The 14295-nt window shown below is 43.9% G+C and overlaps 1 protein-coding gene across 2 annotated transcripts in view; it reads left to right on the top strand.

Moving 5' to 3' along the window:
* The first annotated feature begins 1243 nt into the window (after positions 1 to 1243).
* Positions 1244 to 14295, top strand: part of Kcnk2 (potassium two pore domain channel subfamily K member 2) — a 200398-nt gene continuing 187346 nt past the window's right edge. For both annotated transcript variants that reach the window (XM_021197378.2, XM_029539109.1), the window contains exon 1: positions 1244 to 1453. Coding sequence is in view for 1 of the 2 variants with exons in the window: in XM_029539109.1 (XP_029394969.1) it covers positions 1420 to 1453 (34 nt within the window). In the remaining variant the exon portion in view is untranslated. The remainder of the gene's footprint in view (positions 1454 to 14295) is intronic.

Genomic DNA, 14295 nt, shown 5'->3' with positions numbered 1-14295 from the left:
GTGTGCACACATTTAGGGGCACAGGAGGGATTTTTCACATGGGAACGAAAACGTGTTTCTTGCACAATTTTTATAGTGTGAATTGTCTCTGCCTGATGGAAGGATGAGGTTACTTCTCACCAACATTTAATGGGTAGAATCACATAGTGGCAGTGTGAGCCCAGATGCTTAAGATCTGGACTAGAAACTCCACAACATAAGCTTGTGCTACCTCAGGGTCACCCCACCACCTTGTACGCCCTGCTCAGCTGTGTTTTGTTACAGCTTTAGCGGAGCAACAGTGTGGTTCCACAGTCTGGGTCTGGTATTGGATGACATGCGGGGCTGATTTTGGTGGTTTGAGCAGACTGGTAGGGGGTTATGCAAACCAGAGTAGTTTTCCTTCCCAACAGTAAGAAAACATGTTAAGAATTACTGCTTAGAGTCAGGGCATCTCTCTCCCCTCTCCCTCACTCTCTTCCACTGTCCCCTTTGCTCTGCACTCTTGGATACTCCTTGAAGTTTGCTGTCACTTTTATGGTCTCTGACTGTCCCTCTACTCTGATTTAATTGCTTTCTTATCTCAGCAAACACCCCTTGAAACTTTGCTCTAATTCCCCCTCTCCCCTTTTCTCTCTATCCCAACCCACTGAAAACAAACCAGGTAATAAAACTGATAGCGTCCCTAATGCAATAAAGAGAGAGAGAAGGGGAGGGGGAGATAATCAGTGCAATTTAGATAAGGTGAAAAAAATCAAGTAAAAGCTTGTATGGACTGAGGCCAGCAGTTCATCTGTTTGTGTTAATAGGTTCCAGCCACAGTACGCCAGGCACAGGACGGCTGCTTGCTTGCTGCTGCGCTTAGCAAGCACATGAGCTTAAAAACAAACTTTGACAATGGAGATCTCTTTGTCCTTTCAGGAATGGAAAGCATTATGTACTTCAAAGCACACAAAGCCTGATTTGGAAATATACTTTGTGCCTGTGCTGCTGGGTTATCCGGTGGGTCTGTAAGTCGCACAAGGCACACGGATGACTTGTGTGTAAACAGTGCGGCAGCCGCCAGCTAGTAAGAACAAACATCGCTAGCAACTTTGATAAGCCCATTCATGAGGAAGACGCGTCTGTCTTTTAAGTTCCTTAGAACAACTGGGATATGATTCCTCATTTTAATCAGGGTTTTCTTCCTGGGCTAAACTGCAAAACCAGAGTACTTGAGTAGCACATTCCGCTTGCACAGAGCAGCGATTGTTCATTTTGAGTGTTTTTGGACAGGAAATTGATCTACAGGGTAACGTTCACACACGAGTAAGAAACAGTATGGGACGGTGGCTTGTTAGGACAAGTGACTCTGTTTTGGACATTACGGACAAGAAACCTTGGAGGAAGAGCAGCGTTAAAGATCAAAAGCATGACAAGTCCTGATGAAAACACCCCCAGATGATGAACCCACGGGCGAAAAGGAGCGTCTACCGTGAGTATCTTTGCTGGAATCAAGCATCGTGTTTGTTTTTTAAAACATTTTGGGCATTGCTGGGTAGAACTCTGAGTGAGCGTTCGATGCAGGTTCTTCGTTTACAGACTAGTGTATAATTAAACTCGTTGGGTGGCTCCAGCAGAGCGTTCAATGCTGAAACACCTTCTGTGATTCTGTAATACTGGAAGAAACTGCAGGTTGATTTAGGAGAGCCTTGTACAGCAGGCACATCATGCAGAGCTTTATTGTGCAATGTGTTATTCTGGTAATGCGTAATCCATCAATGTATATCTATAAATCACACCGAATCTACATGCTGATAGTTTATTACTTTGAGTTCATCTGGCTAATCCTGTAATCAAAACATGAACGTAAAGAGATTCACCCAGTGCTATCAGGATTTAGAGAGAACCTGAACTATTATGTTTACCTATCCTAACTTCCTATGGGGAGGAGACATTTAGAATCTGGGACTGGGCAAGGGAAAAGCATCACTGCATAGAGTAGACTTCTTTGGAACTGACATTCTTTTGTGATCCCCAAGTTTATGCCCATAATGTTCAACAAGTCTTCCTGAGATTAAGACTTCTTGTGTCTCAATGGGTTGATGTGCTCTTACGAATTTGAGCCAAGCCTATCAAAATGAGCTCTGAACAGCTATTAAATCAAGTCCTACTCTTAGAATCTATCACAAAGTAGATAGATATAGATATGGTAGAAAGCTTTAAAGTCTGCTGCTGAGGGAACAGGAAGAGATATCTCGATTCACTCTGTAAATTCATTCATGAGTGTGATTGAGTTGTATGTTTCAAAGAATTAGATAATTATGGAATCACATTGTATTGCCTTTTTCAGTAAGGGGTTCCTTTAAAAGCCAAATTTTGAGTTTATTGCCACTTTGGTTATTCTTCTCTTGATTTATTATTTCTTTGGAAGGGTGTCTCCTGGGAGCAGCCCAGTCTATAGCATAGCCTACTTTCCAATCCAGTATGTAAGGCCCTGAAGCCTACCTGTGTGCTGGAGCACATAATAAGTCAGCGTGGTCACCCTTTGCTGAGGCTGAACAGACAGGTGAGATGCTGGCCTTGCTTTCCATTGGACTGATTGTCTTTCAGGTGTGAGGGGCATGAAAAGAAATGGAGAGATGAATGAATGGATAAAATGGAGAGATGAATGGATAAAATGGAGAGATGAATGAATGGATAAAATGGAGAGATGAATGGATAAAATGGAGAGATGAATAGATAAAATGGAGAGATGAATGGATAAAATGGAGAGATGAATGGATAAAATGAGAGATGAATGGATAAAAAAGGCCCCTGGAGTGGCAAGAGAAAGGGGAATAGAGCTTTAACCTCAGCTCTGCACTTACCACCTTTGCAATGTCTTCTAGCACTCTGCTTTTCCCTCTGGCATACTTGGCCTTCCCTACCACAAGCAGGAAGGAAAAGTGCTGTACGTGTGTTAGAAGTGGTGGTGGGATCCTTGGGGTAGGATCTGACAGCAGCCCTAACTAAGCCACAGTCATCAGTAAGGTAAAATGCTTTGGGGTAATTACATGTAGCTTGAGGGTGAGTTTAAATTATAACATGGATAACATTATATATAACAATGGCTAGGCTTAAATTATCCCTTCAGTAGTTCAGTCAGCTTAGGCGTGGATTTTACAGACCCTTTTACCAGGTAGAAATTCTAACTAGAGTAATACTGTCCATAGCAATAACCTGGCAGCTCTTTTAGGAATTAGTATTTTTCAGGCTAGAGTCATCTGGAATTGTTATACAGACTTCTGGGACCTTGGTCAAGAAATGATGCAACATTCAACAAGTTCTAACACAGCTTCCCGTGTGAGGAAAAGAGGAGAGAACATTAGGCTCTTACAGGAGAGGACAGCAAGGGAGGGTGTGTTACGGTGACCTTGGTTCTGAAGATTTCCACTTGGGAGTCACGAACACGAGTTCAAAGTCAGTCTTAACTGTTCTGTGAGAGCCAATCTCATTCACACTAAACAAAATAACAACAGAACTGGAGAAAGTGGATGTAATGCAGCACTCTAGCATCAGGAGATGCCTCTGGAAGTAGTCTAGCATCCAGGGATGCCTCTGGAAATAGTCTAGCACCTAGGGATGCCTCTGGAAGTAGTCTAGCATCAAGGGATGCCTCTGGAAGTAGTCTATCATCAAGGGATGCCTCTGGAAGCAGTCAAGCATCTAGGGATGCCTCTGGAAGTAGTCTAGCATCTAGGGATGCTTGTGGAAGCAGCACAGCACCAAGGGATGTTTGTGGGAGCAGCCTAGTGTCAAGGTATGCTTTTAGAAGTACTCTAACATCAAATAATACTTATGTATAGCAGGTGGTAGCTTGATGTTTCTGCAGCTTGTTTTGATTTTTCCAGGCAGCATTATAGTGTCAGAAGAAGATACACAGGCAGAAAAACACAATGTCTCTAGTACTAGGAGGGGTGAGTGTCTACCACTAGGGGTTGTGTGTGTAAAAGAAGGAGGGTCATGTATTTTGAGTCAAGGCAACTAACCAGGAGTTAGAATTCCAGACCCACCACTTGTAAATGCTAAGGTTTTGGAAAATTTGCCTAAACGCCATTTCTAGCTGCTTATATGTGAAGTGAGTTAATAAATCTTACCTTTCATACTTGTAATGGTTATATTAGATCGCTTTGTTGGTTGTCTGACATATATCAAGTGTGTGATAGGATGTTTAAATTACACAGATTTCAGGAAACTTTAACATCTGAGGTCTGATCGTCCAAGCTATTAAAGACCCCCAATGCTTTGATGGTACTGAACACTAGATAAAGATGCAAGCTAATAGAAATCTCTGATCTCTGAGTACTGGTCAGATGCCACGCAAATAATGCCAAGTGAGCTTAAAGCACAAGAGAGGAACAAGCAACAGCCAGGTGTGGTGGTTCAAGCCCCTCATTTTAGCTCTTGAGGGGCTGAGGTAGTAAAATCATCTTTGGTTCCAAAACAGCTCTGTCCTCAAGGTAGGACCTTTCCTCAAAAAAACCAAGCAAACCCAACAGACCAAATAAGGAGGCGAATTGCAAGCAACGAAGGGTTTTTTTCCTGCCATTTTCAAGGTGAGGGTCACAACCCATTTGTTTATGGCCCTTGATGCTTGTGAGACCTTGCAGGTACTCAGATAAACTCTCATTTTAATGTTTGTATGCAGCCTGTCTACTCATCTTAGAAAAACCACCATAGCAGATATTCTCAGCAGAAGTGACCTTCTGCAAACTCAAGGGCTAAAAATGTCTTCTATTTCATCTTTCCACAGTGCCTGCAAAAACCAAAGATTTCTGTGGGTAATGTATTTTGATGATTTAATTTATCGTGTCTACTTGTTCCAAGCACACGTGCAAAGCACTTGGGCAGGACCAGAATTCTTTTGTCGATGCTGAGATTCCACATCCCAGATAGGAAATAACCCAGTGGTTAGAATGTTCAATCAGGAACATCACTGGCATTTGGGCATGACCATTAAAATATGTTCTTGCATCTGTGTAGCATCATTTTATTTCCCACAAACCTCCCCATTTCTGAGCTTGTTTTTTCTCATCCCCATTGTGGGAAGCGGGGGTATACCTCATCTCCTGCATGAGGTATATAAACACAGAAATGAAGCGGAAGGCTGGGTAGGAGGCAGTGAAACTTGGCTCATTCTGGGATTTGTTTAATGGCTCCATGATCATCTCTGGTTTGCTCTCAGAAGTATCTCATTCATCTCAGCTCTCACACATCATTAGGCGTCTTGAACTTAAACAGTAATTAACTAACTTTGTGGTACATCATTCACATGGCCCACCCCATCAGACAAGAAAGATGATACAGTGTCACTGGGTTCAGCTATGGCGGAGAGTCTGAACTCTTTGTCTTCTTTACACAAGGAGGTTGGACGTTTCTGTGTCTATTCATTTGTTTCTTGTTCTACAATTCCTCTCCTTGATAGCCTCCAAGCAAAACAGCTGCCATCTTCATTACTATTGCCTGCTCGCAAGCTTACATAGCCACCAGGCTTGCTGACTGACTGCTGAGGGTATAGGAAGATGCCAGCGCTCCTCCCAGCTGTTTGTCTGCTCATTGAGTGTGAGAGCTCTGGAAATGCTAGAGGATGTAGACTGGGGGAGACTGAGCCTCTGTCTAGGCAGCATGGAGGGGCTACCGTGAATGCCATGTGCTCCTCTAGGCAACCCCTCTTCTGTGCTCTATAAGTAAGCCTGATGAGCTCATTGGTTCCTGAGGTCTAACTTAGGTAGTATTGTATTTTGATTTGTTGTTGGTACCTTATGAGGAGAGAGTAGACATTGTACGGTAATCACTAAGAAAGGAATCCTTGCAATGGAGTCCTGACTGTTTTTCCTCGAAGGTGTCATGGCATGGATTTGGATAACAATATAGTAAGCACATTTCTGTGATCGTGTCTTAAGTAGGCAGTGACAGTCTCAGCTGGCTCTGCCCCACAGCTCCTTGGAGGTTGATCAATAGCCTCTCACAGGGTTAGATTCTGAGGTTTATGTCATAGACTTCCTGATAATTTCAGTCTAGCAACTAGATGCCTTACTGGGCTAGGCTGTGGGAACTGCAACTTAGAGATGCAAGAGAAAACTGGAACTGGTAGGACAGCAGGGGCTGAATATCTCACACAGATTAACAACTGGTGATTTTGAACTTGTAACGTGTTGACTTTGTGTCAGTCACACTGTCTACGCTATAGTCTTTGTATGCATGTGTGTGAGAGAGACTCGGGTCTTAAGGAGGCCCCATGATAACCTATGGTTTCTTTCTTCAGCTGACATTCATCCCATCCTTTTTTTAGATACTGGACTGGAACTCACCAAGTAGGTGAGGCTGGCTAGTTAGCAAGACAGGGATCTGCCTGTCTCTACCTCTCTAGCACTTGGATTACAAACATTACCTCTGGAAATGTTAAAAGTTTGTATCAGTTTTAACTCTCTCTCTCTCTCTCTCTCTCTCTCTCTCTCTCTCTCTCTCTCTCTCTCTGTGTGTGTGTGTGTGTGTGCTGCTTGTGGACGTTGTACATCGTGGTGCGGAGCCTAGTGCGCACCACGATGTACAACGTCCACAAGCAGGAAATCATGCAATGTGAGCCCTATAAATTATTATTTTTCTCAAAATTAGTTTTCAAACTATTTGCTGTTCCAGGTCTTTCCTCTTTGTGTATATATGTGTAGCTCTCTCTCTCTCTCTCTCTCTCTCTCTCTCTCTCTCTCTCTCTCTCTCTCTCTCTCTCTCTCTCTCTCTCTCTCTCTCTCTCTCTCGCATGTATATACATGAACAGGTATCATTCTCTTATACCTTGTGCACGGAGGCAGGGTCTCTCAGTCAAATCCAGAGTGTGCTGGTATGGCTAGCCTTGCTAAGACAACTTGCTGTGGGGACACCGCCTCCACCACAGGAGGCTGGGATTGCAGACAGGCTGCTAGACCCACGTGGCCCTGCCCTGAGTGGCACCTGGGATCCTCCCTCTGCCCTCCCTCATGCTTCTGCTGTAAATGCTTTCATCACTGAGCCACCCCAACAGCCATTTTCCATGAAGTTTTCACGTTGAGTTATCTTATGTACACACACCCTGTGGGGCTATTGGCTGACATAAATGTTAGAGTCCCATCAGTTTTGGGAGAAGTGGCATCTGAGCAATGTTAAGCCTTCACCTTCTCATGATTAGCTCTCCCATCATCGGCATTTTATGGCTTTCTCCTTCTGCACACTTAATTTGTTTGATTTGTACCCGACCATGCAACTTTCCAGGACTATTGTAAATGGTTCACGTGATAGCTACTTCTGGTTGTCAATTTGACTACATCTGGAATGAACTACAATCCAGAAATGGAGGGCACCGCTGTGATTCAGGTTTTGAGCCTGGAAGACACAGGCTTCTCACCCAGATTTTGACGTGGAGATCTTGAAGCATAGCAGCCATGAAAAGCTGAGGCCCACACCTTTAATCCCAGGAGACCAAGGCGAGCAAATCTCTGAGTTCAAGGCCAGCCTGGGACAAAGAAAGTTCTAAATTCAGGGGTGGTGGAACACACCTTTAATCTGGGCCACAGTATCTACTGGAGGCCTACATAGGGACATTGGAAGAAGGAACACTCACTCTTCTTACCTGTTTGCACTTGCCAGCACATCTGTTGGAACCTAGGGTTCCAGCTTATACAGAAAGCCAGATGAAACAATTAGCCTTGTGAGACGGAGCAACTGCTAGATCCTTGGACTTCCCATTCACAGCTGACCGTTGTTGGGTTAGTTGGACTACAGATTGTAAGTCATTACAGTAAATTCCCTTAATATAGAGATATTACATAAGTTCTGTGACTCTAGAGAACCCTGACTAAAACAGTCCTCCAAAGCTTCTGACTCCAGTATCCATCGCCAACACATAAATATGTTGGGTTGATTTTGATACACTGGCTGACATGGCTGGCCCTGTTTCTTTATGCCTAGTGGCTCCTTTTAAGATGTGATTTAGGTTATTTTTATTATAGAACTTCACTGCGACTTTTCTGACTCCCTTCCCAGAGTTTGGCTGCTATGTCTTTACTTACCTTACTGCATCGGTGAGGGGCTTCACTACCCTGTTGAACAGGAGCATGGTAAATCAACGTCTTTGTCTTGTTTCTGATTTTAGTAGTATAGATCGCTGACTTTTATCCTTAAACATGAAGTTAGTTAAAAGTTTGTATAGACATGCTTTATTGGATTAAAAACATCCTAGTCTACCCCTGAATTTGCTCAGAGATCTATTATGACCGATCTTACTTTTTCACAATATCACTCTTAAGATTATGTGATTTATTTTGTTTCCTGTGGTTTATTAGTACAGTCAAGTACATCAACTGAAGTTTGGATCTTTAACAAGCCCCGTGTGTTCAGAATTGACTAAAGATAGTTACGAAGCATTTTTACGTTTTGTGTGTTGATGGGTAAAAGTTAGCTGAGGTGTTTTACAAACGTAGTCATGAGAGAGATTGGTGTGAAGTTTTCTTTGCTTATACTGCCTTTTTGTTGAACGGTGTCAGACTATTAATGACTTCTAAAGTAACTCACAAATCCCCTTACAAGAGTCTCAGGCCCGACTGATGGCAGCTGCATGCTCGATTTAAGTTAGAAGAGAGAAGCCAATCATTAGCAACGCTGTTTCATCAAAAGGGTAGTAATCTTGAAAATGTATAATTAATACAAATGGAACATGTTACGGATAAAATTCAATGCACTTGCCTCAACTAAGCAGATCGGTTAGCACATTCATTCAAATATGAAGTGAGTTGAGAAACTACATCCATCTATCCAGCGACCCAGCCCACTTTTACCTCCTTGTTTATAGAAAAAGAAACCTACCTATAAGTATTTCTATAGGTTGATAAGGCCATGTCCATTTTGCATATCCCTCTCCACCCTGTATGGGGCTGTACGGAATTGAGAGAGACAGAGAAAGGTCTCTTCTAGGCTGGATGGAAACCCAGGCTCTATACAGGTGAGGACACAGATATAAGTTGCCCTGCCTGCACGCTGTCAGAGTGGCAGGTAAAGGAAGGCAGAATGGACTGCTTCCCTGTAGTCATCCATTGCCTCTGACTCTTGCCATCTTTCTGTCTTCTCTTCCACAAGGTCCCTGAGCCTTTGGAGGAAGCGGTATTGTATAGATTCCCATTCAGGACTGAGTACTCCAAAGTCCCCCCTTCCCTTCCCTTTGCTGTGACCAACCAGTTTATCTCGGTGCTAATCCCTCCCTACTGCAATCAAAAGCTTCTCTGGTGATGGCTGATAGATGCAGTAATGTGCAGGTAAGATCAGAAGTCACTGGGGTGGTCAGTGTAACACTACACATATCATCATCCATGGATGTGTGATAGTAGTAGGTTCTCAGACTGTGGATTTCTCGACACAAAGACCTGGACCCAGTAGCAGTTTCCGGTATGATTTTCAACTTGTGGAGTAGGCCTTAAATGAAGGTGGAAAGTGGTCGGTTACCCCAATGGTATTTCTGCCACTCTTGCACCAGGAAACCCATCTCGCCAGAGTGGTTGTTACTGTAGCTCATAGGTGTCACAGCTGGTAGAATCAGCGACTATTTTTCTTCTCCTGTAGCACTCATGGTAACTTTCAATGCTGCGGAACCTAGTTAGTAGGGACGAGGCTTCTGGGTGAGCTCCAGCTTGATTTCTTCATGTTTTATGACTTAAGTATAGGGTGTCTTCAGCAATGGGGTCTTACTGTCAAATTCTGAAGGGTCTCCAAGAACACTGGCAACAGTTTGTAATGTTTGGGGGCTCTATAGGATCTCACTGGCCAACAACTGCAGAAGAGGTGACCCACGTGTGACCCTGGGCTTTTTATTAGCATGTAATATCTGGTAAGGGTATTGTTGCCCTTATAGGATAATTCTATTTAAGTTCTTTACATACACACACACACACACACACACACACACACACACACACAGTGTGTGTGTGTGTGTGTGTGTAAACAACCCTTCTGTAAACAACCTGCTCCGACTAACTTAAGTCTTCTGTCATGATCGGTACTTTTTGAGTATCTCCAGTGAAACAATTTTTTTGTTTCATTTTCAGTGATATAACATCTTGGAAGAAGCATAACATGGACTTACATTGGGGAATTGGGGATATTATATATTAAGATTTTTTTCTAGTTTGTTTTTTTTTTTTAAATCTGTCATCTGCTGTGTCATTTTTGGTCACTAAGTCTTCCCATGTTGTTGTGTCTGCTTTGCTTTACATGTCAGCTCTATTCAAGGCTGTTTGGCCATTACTGAGCATCTCATGGGACAAGAGGAATATGTGCAACTTCGTAGTACTCAGGGTTTATAGGGTGTTTTCTGGCATGATCCCAGACCATGGATAAAGCTGGATATTTTTGGTGGACATTGATAATCAACTACTATCTTGTGTAGCAGGACACACATATTTGTAAGAATCCCTTGACTTTGCTGAGCACACTGGAGGAAGTTATATTCAGAAGCACCCCCTACCCTGCTAACCTGCTTGGAGGATGCGGGGCAAGCCATGCCTGACATGACCCATGACTGAATGGTTCAACGTCCTTTCCCAAGAACATAGAAGTATTTGGTAATTCTTTTCTCCTTAATTTTTTTCTCTTCTTACACTATGTCACCATTGTCTTTTCTGAAATGGAAAAGACAAGAATCCAAAGTTCACACACTGCCCGTCAATCTGAGGGTTGGTGGGAGACCTTGGGGTTCTGAGACTCGTAACAGCCAATGGCTGACTTCTGTCTTCTCCTTTCCTCTCCGAGGGCTGTGAGTCCATGAGTGACTTTATTAGTGGGGGAAGGTCATGTGAAGGGAGAAGAATTACTAGAAACGAAAGGAGACCAGCAGAGCTATGCAATGCCTGAGCACAAATCAGATGGCTATTAATACATAGCCGTCTATGGATTTGGAGACTGAAGGCAGAGGCCCTAAGATGAGAGCTTTGGGTTTCAAAGGAGCTATTGCTTGTGTGTGAAGCATTGTCGTAAATCTCTTCCCCAAATCTATCCCTAATTTTAGCAACTTTCTCTGAGGCTATTTCTTTTTCTTCTTCTTTTTTTAAAATCTCTCACTTCATGATCAGATAGGAAAGAATTTCTTCTTGGAACTCCACGAGCTCTCCGGGCACTAGTCAGCTCGCTCCTGCAGATGCCTCCCTGCCCGCCTCTTCTGACAAAGCAGACCCTGCTATATTACCCGACTCCAGGAAGCTGAGCATGCCAGTCCAGTGAACCTTCAATGAATCATCTTTAAAATCTGTCCCCTGGCTATAAATATGTCAACCTCACTATTTTTATAATTTGAGTGGAGTCCTGTTGAAGCAGTTAGACAATGGGAAGACATGAGAGCATTTATGTTGAGTACGAGACAATCATGGTCAATGGATACATGCCCTAGTTAGCAAGCCTGGCCATGTGGCCTTTTAAGACTATGGAAGCTCACATCCGTCAACCAGAGGGTATCTTTTAATAAGCAACAAATTCTTAAATTAGATTCGATGTCTGTTTTCACCAAAATCAGACATAATAGTAGAGTATTGCAAATCTAAAAAAAAATTGATTTATTTGAGAGCAAAACATTTAGGTTTATAAGTAAAACAAAACGAAACAAAAAGTAGTGGCAATGAGATGGCTCAGTGGCATGCTGATTCTGACGTGGTGGTGGCTGCCATCTTGGATATTGCCTCCCTACTTAACGCTGTGTTTGTTGTGGATTTTGTGTCTTCCCATGACTGCCCTTGGCTGCTTGGGATATTCTTGTCAGTGAGACCCTCAGGGGCTGGGGGAGGGGTTTCCTTCTCCATCTCCTCTTGGATGGGACATTTATTTTGCTTCTGGAAGAGAAGTGGCATGAATATTCCTGGCAGGTATTAAGACTCTGGTGGGCCAAGTACTCTTCCAGGAACAGACCTGCTATGACACCTGGGAGTTCACTGGAAGCCCTGGGCTGATATCACGCTGGGACCTCAGCAGTCTCTGGACAGGCTTGCATGATTCAGTGAGGATCATGAGACTTGGCATAGAGAGAAGGCATTCTGAGAGTCCATGCCAGTCTTGGAGTGTTGGCGATGTGAAGCCCAGCGTTGTAGGAGCCCCATCCACTCATACAGTGGATAAGAGGCTCCTCTTCCCAGCATTTCAAGTCTGCACAGGCCCACAGATTACAGGCCTGCTCTCTTGCAGAAACGCTTGCGCTAGCCTGTGCTCCCAAGGCACTGTTCTTGAAGATGCGGTGTAGTTCTCCATCTCTAAGCCACGCTGTTCTTCCTATGAATAGCCAAAATCCCCCCTGAACTGAATGGACCTTCCTCTACGAGCGACCTTGTGCCTGTTTTTCTGTTAACAGAGCACCATGTGAACACTAAACTCGTCCAGAGAACGAGGAAAAATTTTTTCACAATTTTTGAGACTATTTTTTAAAAAATATGTTTCAGGGGACACATTAAAACACAAGTAAGAGGCTGGGCTGTGGCTCAGTTGAGTAGAGTACCTATCTAGCATGCACAGAGTTCAAGCTGCTGCACCTCTTGAGAAGGCATTTTGGTGCACAGCTGCAAGCACAGTGCTTGGGAGGTGAAGACAGGAAGACAGGACGTCCAAGCCATCCTTATTTACATAGAGAGTTTGAGACCCGACTGGGCTGCATATGCCCTAGCTTAAAATCAACCAAACAAATGAGTGGTACCCATGATAACCATTATTGTCTCTGCCTGTATCCTCACCCTTCAAATTAGAGCATACAGAATAAAACTTGTGTTCATTTTTCTCTTTGCTCAAATATATACATGTATATGTATATGTATATGTATGTATACATATATTATATGTACATGTATACATAATGTTTTCTTTTTTTTTACTGGGACAGAATCAGCCTACACGTATCACATCCAGCTGTGTGTTTGGATCGATGCAACGTCCTAGTTATACATTTACTAAGAGGCAATGCGTCTGAGGGCCTACGATTTTGGTTTTACCTAAGCCCTGGAGTAGAATAATGGTATAGTTTGGATAAGGCAATCCCGACTCTTAGTTTTATCATTGCTAACTGAGGATAATAACAGTTTGAGCATGCATGCATATGAAGCACCCACAGAGGTCAGTAGACGGCGTTAGGTGAAATTTCTAGAGTTAGAGTTGCAGATGCAGGTGAGCCACATGAGCAAGCCTTGGAGAGCAAGCCAGTGAGCAGCACTCCGCTGTGGCCTCTGTGTCAGCCAGCTCCTGCCTCCAGGTTCCCGTTCTGACTATCTTCGATAACGAATTGTAATGTGGAAGACTAAAGCCAGATAAGCTCTTTCCTCCCCAAGCTGCTTTTGGCCATAGTGTTTCATCACAATAGAAACGCCAACTAAGACCTATGGCAATTACTCTCACCACCAACCTTCCCCCATCTCCACACTCTTTCTCTTCTCCCACTTCCTAACACCCTCTCCCTGCCCAACTAATATTTCTTCTGTGTTCACATCTACTCATTTTGATTTTGTGACATACTGAGTTTAAGCAGGACAGTATGTGGCCATAGTTTGAGAGCTATCTATTGGAGCCTGTTGGCTCAGCGGTGCATATACAAACTGGAAGATAGTGATAACCCCCTCCTAGAATCTATCAACAGCCAGTGGTTCATGGGTAAGGGGAGGTGCCCTTCCATCACCTGATTGTTGACCGAGCTGGTCTTGTAGGAGACCTCTGCAGATAACCACTGTTGCTGTGAGTTGATCTTTGGGTGGAGACATGGGGTCTTGAGAATGGCATTTTATAGTTCTTTGTAGGGCACTGGAAGTGGGGAAATAAAGGGGTGGGATAGACCTGTGTCTCATCAGAGCCCGGGGAGACTACTATATGACCCCACGAAACTACCTTGCAGGTCACAGAACCTGGCTTAGGGGGGTGGGTGGAGAAGGCACAGTCTTGGGTCCCAGCCAAACTGCCAGAGTTCGGATCCAACTGTGGGGTAGGTACCACAGACTGCTGGGCACCATGGAAGAGCCTGTTCTGGGGTTCCTGGGCCGAACGCAGGCCAGGGACAACAGGTTCTCACTCTTGGACATCCCAGATGTCACTGTATGTCACAGAAAAGTTGAGAACAGACCCCTGGGCAGACTCTGGCCCAGAGGCCAAAGGGAAAAGGGTAGGAGAGTTGTGGCAGGTTACCGTGGGGACGAGAGAGTCTGGCTTGTTCAGGTGTGGCTGTGTCTGGAGAACAGGGTACCTCTATGGTTTTAGAGCTTTATTGTAGAAAGAAAGAGAGAGAGAGAGAGAGAGAGAGAGAGAGAGAGAGAGAGAGAG

The sequence above is a fragment of the Mus pahari genome, chromosome 5, assembly GCF_900095145.1.
Source record: "Mus pahari chromosome 5, PAHARI_EIJ_v1.1, whole genome shotgun sequence".
Classification (NCBI taxonomy): domain Eukaryota; kingdom Metazoa; phylum Chordata; class Mammalia; order Rodentia; family Muridae; genus Mus; species Mus pahari.
The sequence above is the reverse complement of the archived record's forward strand: the minus strand, read 5'-3'. Positions and strand labels throughout refer to the sequence as shown.